At 34.1% G+C, this 13,339-nt stretch overlaps 1 protein-coding gene across 9 annotated transcripts in view; it reads left to right on the forward strand.

Annotated features, from left to right (window-relative positions):
- Positions 1-13,339, forward strand: part of LRP1B (LDL receptor related protein 1B) — a 2,140,503-nt gene that overhangs the window by 1,981,609 nt on the left and 145,555 nt on the right. For all 9 annotated transcript variants that reach the window (XR_007920674.2, XM_051849575.2, XM_051849574.2 and 6 more), the window contains 4 exons: positions 2,943-3,049; positions 5,035-5,164; positions 6,784-6,890; positions 7,218-7,350. Coding sequence is in view for 8 of the 9 variants with exons in the window: in XM_051849575.2 (XP_051705535.2) it covers positions 2,943-3,049; positions 5,035-5,164; positions 6,784-6,890; positions 7,218-7,350 (477 nt within the window). In the remaining variant the exon portion in view is untranslated. The remainder of the gene's footprint in view (positions 1-2,942; positions 3,050-5,034; positions 5,165-6,783; positions 6,891-7,217; positions 7,351-13,339) is intronic.

Below are 13,339 nucleotides of genomic sequence, written 5' to 3' on the forward strand. Positions count from 1 at the left end.
CACAACATTCAATTTTTCTTTGAAACAGATTGGCTTACAAATACAATCATTTTGTAGTTGCTGTTCTTTTTCATAAGAAAGTTAACTATCATGCCAAACTCTGAATATTGTTCTTTTATTTTATCTGGGAAAGAATGTAAGGTAAGCAATAAGGAGGGAAAAAAAAAAAAAAAAACTCCCTTAGGACTTTCTCTCATAATTAAATTACGTTTTCCCGCAGAGAGTATCTTTTTGAACTATTAAGTTGCAGAAGAGTATGAGGTATATAAATGAAGGCTAGAAATAGATTAGTTACCTCATTCCTTGTTGGCAATTGTGGATGTATAAATACAGTAATTCATGATTATTTTTGAGAAATAGACTTACTGGCATTTTTAAAAGTATGCAATGAGAAAACTTTATTTTAACAAGTGACTTAGCCTCTCCACCCCAAATAGAATGGGAATAATTAATTTTACTAATGTAAAATCACTTTAGAACAAGGAACTGTTGGACAAATACCTCTGACTACTGCTGTATGGCTTTTTACAATCTTACATCAGCAACTTCCAGCCTGCCATGTAGTGAAAAGTGTCCAGGTCTGTGAGGCTGTAGCTATCTATCATGTGATGAACACCCCTGTTTTTAAATAACATAAAAGCAAATTAAAACATTAATGAAAAAATTGCTTCTATTCAGATAACTTCCAAATGCACAAAATTAAATGTTTTTTCTGCTGTTCTTAAGCATCTAAGTAAAATATGTTTTAAATGTACTTTCTCTTTATTCTTTTAATGAAAACCTTTTTGGTTGCTATTTTCCATTGTTAAATAAATTGAATATATTTCATTATAATTTCTTTTTCCTAAGAGTAAAACTGCATGTGCCTGCAAACAGGAGGGTAAAAACTCTTTGGTATGTGATGTTGATAAGAGCAAAAGAGTTCTCTCTTTGTATTATTATATAAGTAAAGTAGACTTTGCTGACCATGTGCCTTAGGAAAACAACTTGAATTTTCAGGGCTGTCATGCTCATCTCTGTAATGAAGATGATAAAGCAGGCTCTTACTACTTTCTCAAATGTATAAGAGACAATAACATAGCCTAGACTTAAAAAGTACAGGTTCTGGTATCACATTGCATTGGTTCAAGTTCAATACCAGCTTTTCTACATGCTGGATGATTCAGAGTAAGTTCTTTGTCTTTCTGTGTTTTGGTTTATTCATCTAAAGCACAAAAGTATAAAACTGTAGAGTGGTTGAGATTCATGGATGAGTTAAGTGTTAGCATTAATTTCATCTAATCTAACAAATTTTATACAGAAAATGCAGCTTCATATGAATGTTCCTTTAATGTTGACATAAGAATATTACTATGTGAGCTGTAAATGCAATTAACAAAAATAGAAAAGAAGGAGTCTTTTCTCATGCAAAGAATCAACCTGGTGGGTCCAGAGCTGTGGCATAGTGGGTAAAGCTGCAGCCAGTGGTGCCAGCATCCCATACGGGTACCAGTTCGAGTCCCAGCTGCTCCATATCTGATTCAACTCTCTGCTGTGGCCCAGGAAAGCAGTACAAGATGACCCAAGTTCTTGGACACCTGCACAGGCATGGGAGACCTGGAGGAAGATCCTGGCTTCTGGCTTCAGATAGGCTCAGCTCCTACTGTAGCAGCCATCTGGGGAGTGAACCATCGGATGGAAGACCTCTCTCTCTCTCTCCCTCTGCCTCTCTGTAACTCTGCCTTTAAAATAAATAAATAAATCTTTTTAAAAAATAAGGTGGAAATTCTACTGGAGCCCATTTAAAAAAAAAAAAAAACAAAAACGAATCAACCAGGTTTACAGAATGAAAAAAAAAAAACCTAAACAAACTATGTTCTCTAGTAGTTACTGATGACTTGCAAGAACAAATTTTTGAAATCCCACTCCATTATCCAAATGAAGCATATTTCACATTAGAGTTAAGCCAAGTAGTAAGTCATTATATTTGGCTATGTTGTGTGGAACATGGTGAGGCAGTATTGAATCTATATCTGACAAATTGATAGGTAAATGATACAGGAAATAAGCAAATAATTACATAAACAAATAAACAGTTTTCAAAAAGAGCAGCTTTCTTTTTTTAAATAAAAAAGGTTGATTTTTATTTATTTGAAATGAGAATGAGGAGAGAGAGAGAGAGTTCTATGTGCTGGTTCACTCTCAAATGCTAGGGCCAGGTCTTCAGTCAGGGGATAGGAACTCCACATAGGTCTTCCACAGGTATGGCAGGGACCGGAGTAAATAAGTCACCATCTACTTCCTCCCAGGGTGAGCATTAGCAGAGCTAGATCTAAAGTGATGGTGAGTCTGGACCTCAGATACTGTGATATGGTATGCAGATATGCCAAGGAGCAGCTTAACCTGCTGTGCCTCAACACCTGTATTGAATAGCTTCCTGCTGACTCTTAAATACTACCCACCTAAGTGGGGTTTAATAGTATCCTCCTGTATTCTTATTCTATGAATTTAAGATTTTATAAGGACAAAATTAAGTAATAAAGCCATTGGAATATCTAATAAAAAGCAAAGAACCAAATGCTAGACTCATTTCCCAGTTAATAAACAGCCTGATGGACCTTACTTAAAGTAAATATGTAAAATGACTTAGAATTCCAACAACTGAAAAGATCATTTTACCTTGCTGCTGCATTTTTATTAAACAATAGGCTATTTATCTTTTGTCTTTTTTTTCAATTTGTTTCTGTAATGCCACTTTCTATTCATGACTTCAGAAATAAATTTGAAAAATTATTATATTATGTTCCATAGATGCTTCATGAGACATTTTCCTAAACAATTTATAGGTTATGCTTTGCTAACCCCCTTATTTTTTCTTTTATGCTTCCTTGTGTGTTATGCCATATAAATTTTAGAGTGCTATTCTATATTGGAATAACCCTATATTATTTCTCTTTCCCCAGAACCACAGACCTGTACATTGAAAGATTTTCTGTGTGCCAATGGGGACTGTGTTTCCTCAAGGTTTTGGTGTGACGGAGATTTTGACTGTGCAGATGGCTCTGATGAGGTCAGCATCTTTACAAAGGAAAACATTACTTTAAAATTGCATTTTGTAATTATTATTATGTGCAATAAGTGCAATAAGGTCAACTCTGAAATATACTATGCTTCTGGTACAGTGAGATAAGTATTATATCCATGAGCTGTCCTACACAAATCCAGCATAGAAAATAGCTCTTGTGCTACCATTGAGAGTTCATTTTATAGACTGTTTTACCTCAACTAGTGAATGCTATATAGGGAATGGGAAATGGAAATCCTATTCCCCATAGCTGATGCCCTTGCCATCTGTGAATTTGTTCATAAATTTGCTGTAGTCTTTATAGTCAGGACTAATATTTTTATGCATTTTAAACAGTTTCTTCTCTCCACTCTCTTCCTTCAATACATGCAGTTTTATAGACGTAGATGTGGGTCATCAATTTTCATGAAACCACAGGTTGAGCTTTGCTTGGGTGATGAATCACTACCCATTTATAATAAGGCTTTTGTACACACAGGTTTAGGTAAAAGTTTAGAATTTCTCTGGACGATTCTGTAAATCTAGATTGTACCTACATGTGCAATTATTCATACAACTCATTATTTAGACATTTATCTGCATGTGTTTCTAATGTTAATTACTCCATGGTGCTTTAATGCATCACACACATATATATATATATATATATGATTTTATATATATAAATATTTAAATTAAATCTACAATGATATCCAAGCCCTCACTTTTCAGTACCCCTTACACATTAGAAACTTTAGCTGTCTGTATTGCTGCTAACTTCACCTCTGTAAAGCCATTCTAACAGCTCCAAGTTAAAATTGCCCCTATTTCTCTTGGCAGAGAATACAGATATTATTAGCTTAGGTCTTGATCTTCATGCTAGTCTATGAGTTTATATACTATGGGTCATAAATCTTAGTTTTCATATTACCTAAGGAAGTTCCTAGAAAACTGTAAAATCTGTATTTGAGAAAAGAAGGGAAGACGAAACTAATTTTAAAGCCAGAAATTTTACTAAACTTTTATCAGGAAAGAAAAAAAAAAACCACAGATATTTAGAAAGTAATTTTTTTTTTTCTCTACCTGGGTATTAAACTGGGTGAGCAAGTGAGCTCATCATGTTCCACTCCCTGAGAATTACCAACCAATGAAAGTGGCTCAGTTTTTGTGGAAGGAGCTCACTAGTACATTTGGCCAAGAATAGAAATTGTTTAATAACAGAAATATATCAACCCAGCAGGACATTTCATGGGAGCATCCTGGTTCAGTGTTCTCACCCAGGGAAGGCAAATTTCTTGTGGATCTGTTCTGTTTAGCACAAATGAACAACTGCAAGTTCCCCAACGGTAAATCTGCTGTCTTGCTTGACTTTCAAGTAACATACGTATGTTGCCTAGCAGAAATGATAATGATGACAGTTCATTTCACAGTTCCTTGGGAACACATGTCAGAAGAGAAGAGAGGGAGATTTATGGCCACCAACTAAACAGCGAAAGGTCAGGTGCTGAAAAAAGACATGGGGAGAGGGGAAAGAAAGAACTCCAGGGGAAGTTTTGCCTTAAACTTCTCAGTTGTTTCAGAGTCTATTGCTTCACCTCCAGTGAGCTAGATGTAATTGTTTAGAATCAATCTTTAACTTTTATGTCCCATAATATTCATCATCACTTATAATTATAAATAAATAATTAACAAGAAAAAGTTTCTTTATGCATAACTGTCTACTCATAAAGCGATTTAATTAGCATGACAAAGACGTGGAATTTATGTTCTTTTTCCATTACTTTGTTTTATTAACAACACAGAGACAAATGGAAGTAGAATTATGTGATATAGTCATGAGTTTAGCACAGGACTCTCTGAACTATGTGCATATACTCCATGTGATGCTTATACTTCCAGGTATCTATGCATATGTATTCTAGTTGTCATTGGAATATGTAGACATTTTTCTAAAAAATTGATTTTAATTACAAATGTGCTGTTTTTGACAGAGAAATTGTGAAACAAGTTGTTCAAAAGATCAGTTCCAGTGTTCTAATGGTCAATGTATATCAGCAAAATGGAAATGTGATCATCATGAAGATTGTAAATTCGGAGAAGATGAGAAAAACTGTGAGCCAGGTAAATTGATTAAAATGGTATTTAAGTTAGCTGACATTTCAACTTAAGAGAATTTTAAATTAAATAGCTATATATAGAAAGCAGTGGCAAATGTATGCATGTACTTACTGTTTCCAAAAACATAATCTGAAATATTTGTGGATAATTATTTGGTGTGCTCTTCATATGTTTTGAAAGTATTTTGGCACATAAGATTATTGCTTACATATGAGATCCAGGCATTGTTCTTGCAAATTTGATTTTTTGGTTTCTATATTTTAACACACCATTTGGAATTGTTTACCCAAGATAGCAAAATGAAATAGGTTGCAACTCTAAGTAGGACAAAATTCAGTTTTTCATTTACAGAACTTGAGATTTTAAAATATAATAGTTTCAATATGATGCCAGTTGAAAAGAATCATACGTATATTATTTGTAATACAATTTGGGCTAAAATAAAAATAAAATTAAGAAGCTAAACCAAAGTATAGGAAAAAAAAACAAATGTATGGTTTTCTAATCCTTAAGTGTGTTTCTATAAATATATTCATTAAAATACTTTTTCTTAGGTATTTTAATAACACTATCCTATAGAAAGTCAAGTAAAAATCATGCTGTAATCTGCGTATAATCATGAAAACATTATCTTGGGAGCCTAGATCAGAGTAACTGATACAAGGCACACACATTATAACGCCCCATTGTGGTACCCATGGCCCACGTTGCTAATTAATCGCATCTTCCTTTCTTACTGAATATGGACATATTCTCATAATTAATACAGATCCTTAGGCCAACATGCCAATTAAAAGGAACTAAAACTCAATAAAAAAGCTTTCTGGCATCTTGGTATAAATTCAGTCCACAAATTCATTATGTCAGTACATTTGGCTACATGGTGGTCTAATATAAGGACAGAATCTCAGGGGTATGAATACAAGCCTAGAAAATTTAAACCCATAGAAGAAGGCAGCTGCTGTAACTCCTGTGCCAATTAATTTGACCGTGTAGTGTGAGTAACTTATTTATCTACTAGTTATTTTTAATTTCTATGTCATAAAGGAATGTTGGAAATGCTATAGGCTCTGTTAAATATATTCATGCTTAAAGCCTTCAAATAAGAAGCTTCTTAATACTGCATTGATATCAACATAGTCGAATTAGATCTCTGGGTCTCTGACACTATGCCAAGATTTCCATTTCTTGCTTTATATAATATATATATATGAATTAAGAATTATTAACAAGAATCACTAAATATTATTATAATTTTGAAAACAATTTAAAGAGTTTATCTTTTAAAATAATTTAAAACTCTGTAAAACCCATTAAATTCTTCTAAAATGTAAGGGATAAAGGGTATAGAAAATTTTCTTCTCCTTTGTTTCTTTAGTCAGCTAAATCCTTACAACATGATTTATTACATCCCTGAAAGCTATTTAATGTGATGCAATGATATGGAAAAGCACATTTTAAAAATGAATTTTTAATACTAACTCTTGAATGTACTTTTTAAATATAAGCTATTTGTATTGCCATTTATGAATTCATATTTTATGATTTTATATATGTTTTAATATACCAAACCAGTCATTCTTTTTACTGTATCTAAATCTTGATCTTATAATTGTGTTCAGCTTCTCCTACTTGCTCATCAAGTGAATACATATGTGCCAGTGGTGGATGTATCTCAGCCTCTTTGAAATGTAATGGAGAATATGATTGTGCTGACGGTTCAGATGAGGTAAAATCCATCATTCGATTAAAATCTTTGAATTAGGTTTGGGAAAGCAAACATAATAAAAATAAAGAGATGGAATCTCAATTCCTAGCACTCTCTAAAATGTTAGACAAATACATTGAAAGTGAGCATTTCAGCATATACCTGAATTTTCATGCTGCCAGTGTCCTAAAACCCATGGGCATTTATAGAGGTTATATTCATTAAGCCAAAATAAAAGATATCCCATGGTGTCATGAGTCTCCAGTATTATAAGCTGCTTGTTTATTTTTCCTGTGTTTGTTTCATTATCATTAATGAAAACGACAGTGACCGTTTGTATTTGAACAGATGGAGTGTGTGACTGAATGTAACGAGGATCAGTTTCGATGCAAAAATAAAGCCCACTGTATTCCAATTAGATGGCTGTGTGATGGAATTCATGACTGTGTGGATGGTAGTGACGAAGAGAACTGTGACAGAGGTAAGGGGGTTTTTGCGTGTGCCTGTAAATAATGGAAGTTAAGGTGCTGTGCAGAATATATAGTATGTGCTAAGGGCAGAGGGCTAGGATCATTAAAAAATTCTCTTTACTCTTTCTATTTCCATTACATAATAGCTTGTTCCAAATAAGCAAAATCTGGATTATTGTAAGACAGAGTGTTATCTCAATCTGTGCATAACATGGTAATCAAAATGCAAGTGTTTATTAAGTGCCTTCCATCTAGTCCTCAGACAAGATGCTGGGTCAGGGACAGAGATACATGAAGAATAAAGAGGACATAGTTACTATAGCCATTAATATAAAAGTCTTTTTCTGTGTTTGCTTCTCTTTCACATCACCTACCTCACTCTGAAATAATGGGATCCATATCAGAAACACTAAATTGCACTTACTCATGTTCTACATAATTTTTAGTTTCTGTATATATATATATACATATACATATATATATATGTATATACATATCTCCATCTCCCAGTTTTCCATCTTGCCATTTCATTGACAAAGTGGAGTACATTTTTGTCAGTCTGGCGGACAAGTTTTAGTTTTTTAATATATTATTTTCCAGCTGTGTAAAGACTATCCTGATAGATAACTTTTAAATTATAGATTTCCACATTAAAAGAAGCTATTGTTACTACTTAAGAGTTAATGAGAATTCAGTTAAAGCAAAGAAATTGCGTTGAAGCTTGAGATGACCACCAGTTACACAATTGTTATTTTGTATTCTTAATATGTTTAAATATAAAATTTCTTGTGACTTTCATAAAAACGTCTCTCAATGGACTTCACATCTCAGAATATTTGGTTCACCATTAACAGAGTTGATATTAGACATTGCTTTATAAGATAAGGCATATGAGTATGTATTCATGGTTCACATAATTTAAATATATCATCTCCCTGTCCAAAGCCTGATAATGTGTTATATTCGGGGAAAAATGTGTTACTTTGCCTTGGAAGCTGTAGTACCTTAACCATAAAAGTTAAATGTTCATAATAGCTGCTTCTATCTTTGACTAAGTTATCACATTCACTTTCTGTAAATAATCATTTGTTTTTCCAAAAACTGTTTATTTAAGGAACACAAACTTCATGTATTTCATAAGTAAAAGTTTAGGAACATAGTTAATCTTCCCACAGTACCAACTATCACATCCACACTTCTACCGTTCTTTCTCTTTCCCCTCCTATTCCCATTCTTATTCTTTACTAAGATCTATTTTTATTTAACTTTATATACAATTGATTAACTCCATACTAAGTAAAGAGTTCAACAAATAGTAGGCAAAACAAACAAACAAACAAACAAACAAAAAAAAAAAACCTGTTCCTCAATAGTTCAGACAAGGGCTGTTCAAAGTCATTACATCTCAAAGTGTCAATTTCACTTGTATAGATTAGCTTTTAGGTACTCTTATCACAGATCAGGGAGAACATATAATATTTGTCCTTTGGGGACTGGCTTTTTTAACTAAGTATGATGTTTTCCAGTTTAATCAATTTTGTTACAAATGACAGGATTTAACTGCTGAGTAGTATTTCATAGTGTATATATCCTATAATTTCTTTATCCAGTTTTCAGCTGATGGACACCTGGGTTGATTCTATATCTTAGCTATTATGAACTGAGCTGAATTAAACATAGAGGTACAAATAACTCTTTCATATACTGATTCATTTGCCTTGGGTAAATTCCCAGGAGTGGCATGGCTGGGTCATATGACAGGTCTACATTTAGATTTCTGAGATATATCCATAATGTCTTTTACAGTGGCTACAACAGTTTACATATCCACCAACAATGCATTAGGGTACCCTTTTCACCACATCCTCACCAACATTTGCTGTTTCTTGATATCTGTATGAAAGCCATTCTAACAGGGGTAAGGTGAAACCTCATTGTGGTTTTAGTTTTCATTTCCCTGATGGCTAGTGATCTTGAGCATTTTTTCATGTGTCTTAGGCCATTTTGATTTCCTCTTTGGAAAAATGCCTGTTTAAGTCCTTTGCCTTTTTCTTAACTGTGTTGTTTCTTTTGCTGTTGCTGGGTTTCTTAATGTCTTTAAAGATTCTCTTTATTAATCCTTTATCAGTTTCATAATCTGCAAGTAATTTCTCCCATTCTGTCGCATCTCTTCAGTTTGCTTAGTGTTTTTTTGCAGTGCAGCAGCATCTCAGCCTGATATAATCCCATTTGTCAATTTTGGCTGTGATTGCCTGTGCCTCTGGGTTCTTTTCCAAGAACTTTTTGCCTCTGCCAATGTCTTGCAGGGTTTCCCAAATGTTCTCTAATAATTTGATGGTATTGGGTTGTGGATTTAGGTCTTTAATCTATTTAGAGTGGTTTTTTTGTGTGTGTAAGGTGTAAGTTAAGATAGGGGTCTTGCTTCATACTTATGCATGTGCATGGCACCATTTGTGGAAGAGACTGTCGTTGCTCCAGAGATTGATTTTAGCTCCTTTGTCAAAAAGTTAGTTGTAGATTCATGGGTTGATTTCTGGCATTTCTATTCAGTTCCTTTGGTCTATTCATCTGTTTTTGTACCAGTACCAGGCTGTTTTGATTATAACTTCCCTGTAGAATGTCTAGAAATCTGGTATTGTGATGCCCTCAGCTTTGCGTTTTTGTAAAGATTGTTTTAGCTACTTGAGATCTCCTGTGTTTATATATGAATTTCAGCATCATTTTTGCATATCTGAAAATAATGTCCTAGGTATTTTGATTGGTATCACATTGAATCTGTAAATTGCTTTCAGTAGTTCAGGCATTTTCATCATATTGATTCTTCCAACCCATGAACAAAGAGCATCTTTCCATTTTTTAATGTATTCTATTTCTCTCTTTAATGTTTTCTAATTCTCATCATAAAGATCTTTTACATCCTCGGCTAAGTTTATTCCAATGCATTTGCTTTTTTTGTAGCTTTTGTGAATGGGATTGATCTTAGAAGTTCTTTCTCAGCCATGACATTGTATATATATACAAATGCTATTGATTTTTGCATGTTAATTTGATATCCTACCACTTCACCAAACTCTTTCATGAGTTCTAGTAGACACTTAGTGGAGTCTTTTGGATCCCCTACATATGGAATCATGTCATCTGCAAATAGGGATAGTTTTACTTCTTCATCCCAGTATGTATCCCTTTAATATCTTTTGTAACTATTGACTCTGGCTAAAACTTCCAGGACTAGATTGAATAGGAGTGGTTAGAGTGGGCATCCTTGACTGGTTCTGGATCTTAGTGGGTATGGTTCCAACTTTTCCCCTTTCAGTAGGGTGCTGGCTGTGGGTTTGTCATAAATTGCCTTGATTGTGTTGAAAAATATTCATTCAATACCCAAATGGCTTAAAGTTTTCGTCATGAAATGGTGTTGTATTTTATCAAATGCTTTCTCTGCATCTATTGAGATAATCATATGGTTTTTGTTCTTCAGTGTGTTAATGTGATACTTGATTGATTTCAAATGTTAAACAATCCCTGCATACTAGGGATAAATCCCACTTGGTCCAGGTGAATGATCTTTCTAATATGTTGTTGGATTAGATTGGCTAGGATTTTGTTTAGGGTTTTTTGTGTCTATATTCATCAGGTGAATTGGTCTGTAGTTATCTTTTTCTGTTGTATCTTTTTCAGGTTTAGGAATTAAGGTGTTGTTGGCTTGTAGTAGGAGTTGGAGGATCCTCTCCCTTTCAGTTGTTATGAATAGCTTGAGAAGAATTGGGATTAGTTCTTCTTTAAACGTCTGATAGAATTCAGTAGTGAAGCCATCCAGTCCTGGGCTTTTCTTTGTTGGAAGGGATTTTACTTACAATTTAATTTCTGTATTGGTTACTGGTCTGTTTAGGTTTTCTATGCCTTCATGGTTCAATTTAGGTAGGTTGTATGTGTCCAGGATTCTATCCATTTCTTCCAGATTTCCCAATTTGTTGGAATACAGCTCTTTGTAGTAATTCCTGATGATTCTTTTTATTTCTGTGGTGTCTGTTGTTACATTTCTTTTTTTCTCTAAATTTGTCAGTTTTGGTCTTATCCCTCTTTTTTGTTAGTTGGGCCAATCATGTTTCAATTTTGTTTATTTTTTCAAAAAACCAGCTCTTCATCTCACTGATCTTTTGTATTTTTTTTTTGTTTTAAATTCATTGATTTCTTTTCCAATTTCTACCATTTCTTTCCTCCTACTAGTGTTGGGTTTGGTTAGCTGTTATTTTTCTATGTCCTTGAGATACATTGACAGATCATTTATTTGATGCCTTTCCAATTTCTTGATGTAGGCAGCAATTCTATAAACTTTCTTCTTATGTGGCTTTTTCTTTATCCAATAAGTTTCTGTATTTTGTATCGTTGTCTTTGTTTCCAGAAATTAGTTGATTTCTCTTTTGATTTCTTTAATGACTCACTTTTTTTCCTGTTTTTTTTTTTTTATTTAGTATATATAAATTTCCAAAGTACAGTTTATGGATTGCAATGGCTCCCCCCCCCATAATTTCCCTCCCACTCGCACCCCTCCCATCTCCCGCTCCCTCTCCCATTCCATTCACATCAAGATTCATTTTCAATTATCTTTATATGCAGAAGATTGATTTAGTATATATTAAGTAAAGATTTCATCAGTTTTCACTCACACAGAAATGCAAAGTGTAAAATACTGTTTCAGTACTAGTTATAGTATTACTTCACATTGGACAACACATTAAGGACAGATCCCACATGAGAAGTAAGTACACAGTGACTCCTGTTGTTGACTTAACAATTTGACACTCTTGTTTATGGCGTCAGTAATTTCCCTAGGCTCTAGTCATGAGTTGCCAAGGCTATGGAAGCCTTTTGAGTTCGCCGACTTTGATCTTATTCCGACAGGGTCATAGTCAAGTTGGAAATTCTCTCCTCCCTTCAGAGAAAGGTACCTCCTTCTTTGATGGCCCATTCTTTCTACTGGGATCTCACTCACAGAGATCTTTCATTTAGGTCTTCTTCTTTTTTTCCAGTGTCTTGGCTTTCCATGCCTAAAATACTTTCATGGGCTCTTCAGCCACATCCGAATGCCTTAAGGGCTGATTCTGAGGCCAGAGTGCTATTTAGGACATCTGCCATTCTATGAGTTTGCTGTGTATCCCGCTTCCCATGTTGGATCGTTCTCTCCCTTTTTGATTCTATCAGTTAGTATTAGCAGACACTAGTCTTGTTTGTGTGATCCCTTTGACTCTTAGACCTATCAGTGTTATCAATTGTAAACTGAAGTTGATCACTTGGACTAGTGAGATGGCATTGGTACATGCCACCTTGATGGGATTATATTGGAATTCGCTGGCACGATTCTAACTCCACCATTTGGGGCAAGTCCAATTGAGCATGTCCCAAATTGTACATGTCTTCCCTCTCTTATTCCCACTCTTATATCCAACAGGGATCACTTTTCAGTTAAAATTTAAACACCTAAGAATAATTGTATGTTAATTACAGAGTTCAACCAATAGTACTAGAACAAAAAAAATATTAAAATGGATAAAGTATTAAATTGTACATCAACAGTCAGGACAAGAGCTGATCAAGTCACTGTTAATCATAGTGTCCATTTCACTTCGACAAGTTTCTCACTTTTCATTCAGAAGCTTTCCAGCTTCATTCCATTATGGCCACAGAAGATGCATGATATTATTTTGAGTTTTTGAATTTACTGAGACTTGCTTTATGACCAGCATTTAATCTATCCTAAAGAAAGCTCCATGTACTTTTGTGAGAAAAATGCTACTCTCCAACTGTGGGATGAAAAGTTCTGTAGTTATCTGTGAAGTCCTTTTGGTCAATAATGTCAAATAACTCTGATGCTTCCTTGCTGATTTTCTGTCTGGTTGATCTGTTCATTGCTGAAAGTGGAGCATTGAAGTCCCGAATTAGTATTGTATCGGTGTCTATGTCTCCATTTAGATATATTAACATTTCTTTTAAATAGCCAGTGCC

The sequence above is a fragment of the Oryctolagus cuniculus genome, chromosome 3, assembly GCF_964237555.1.
Source record: "Oryctolagus cuniculus chromosome 3, mOryCun1.1, whole genome shotgun sequence".
NCBI classification, from domain to species: Eukaryota; Metazoa; Chordata; class Mammalia; order Lagomorpha; family Leporidae; genus Oryctolagus; species Oryctolagus cuniculus.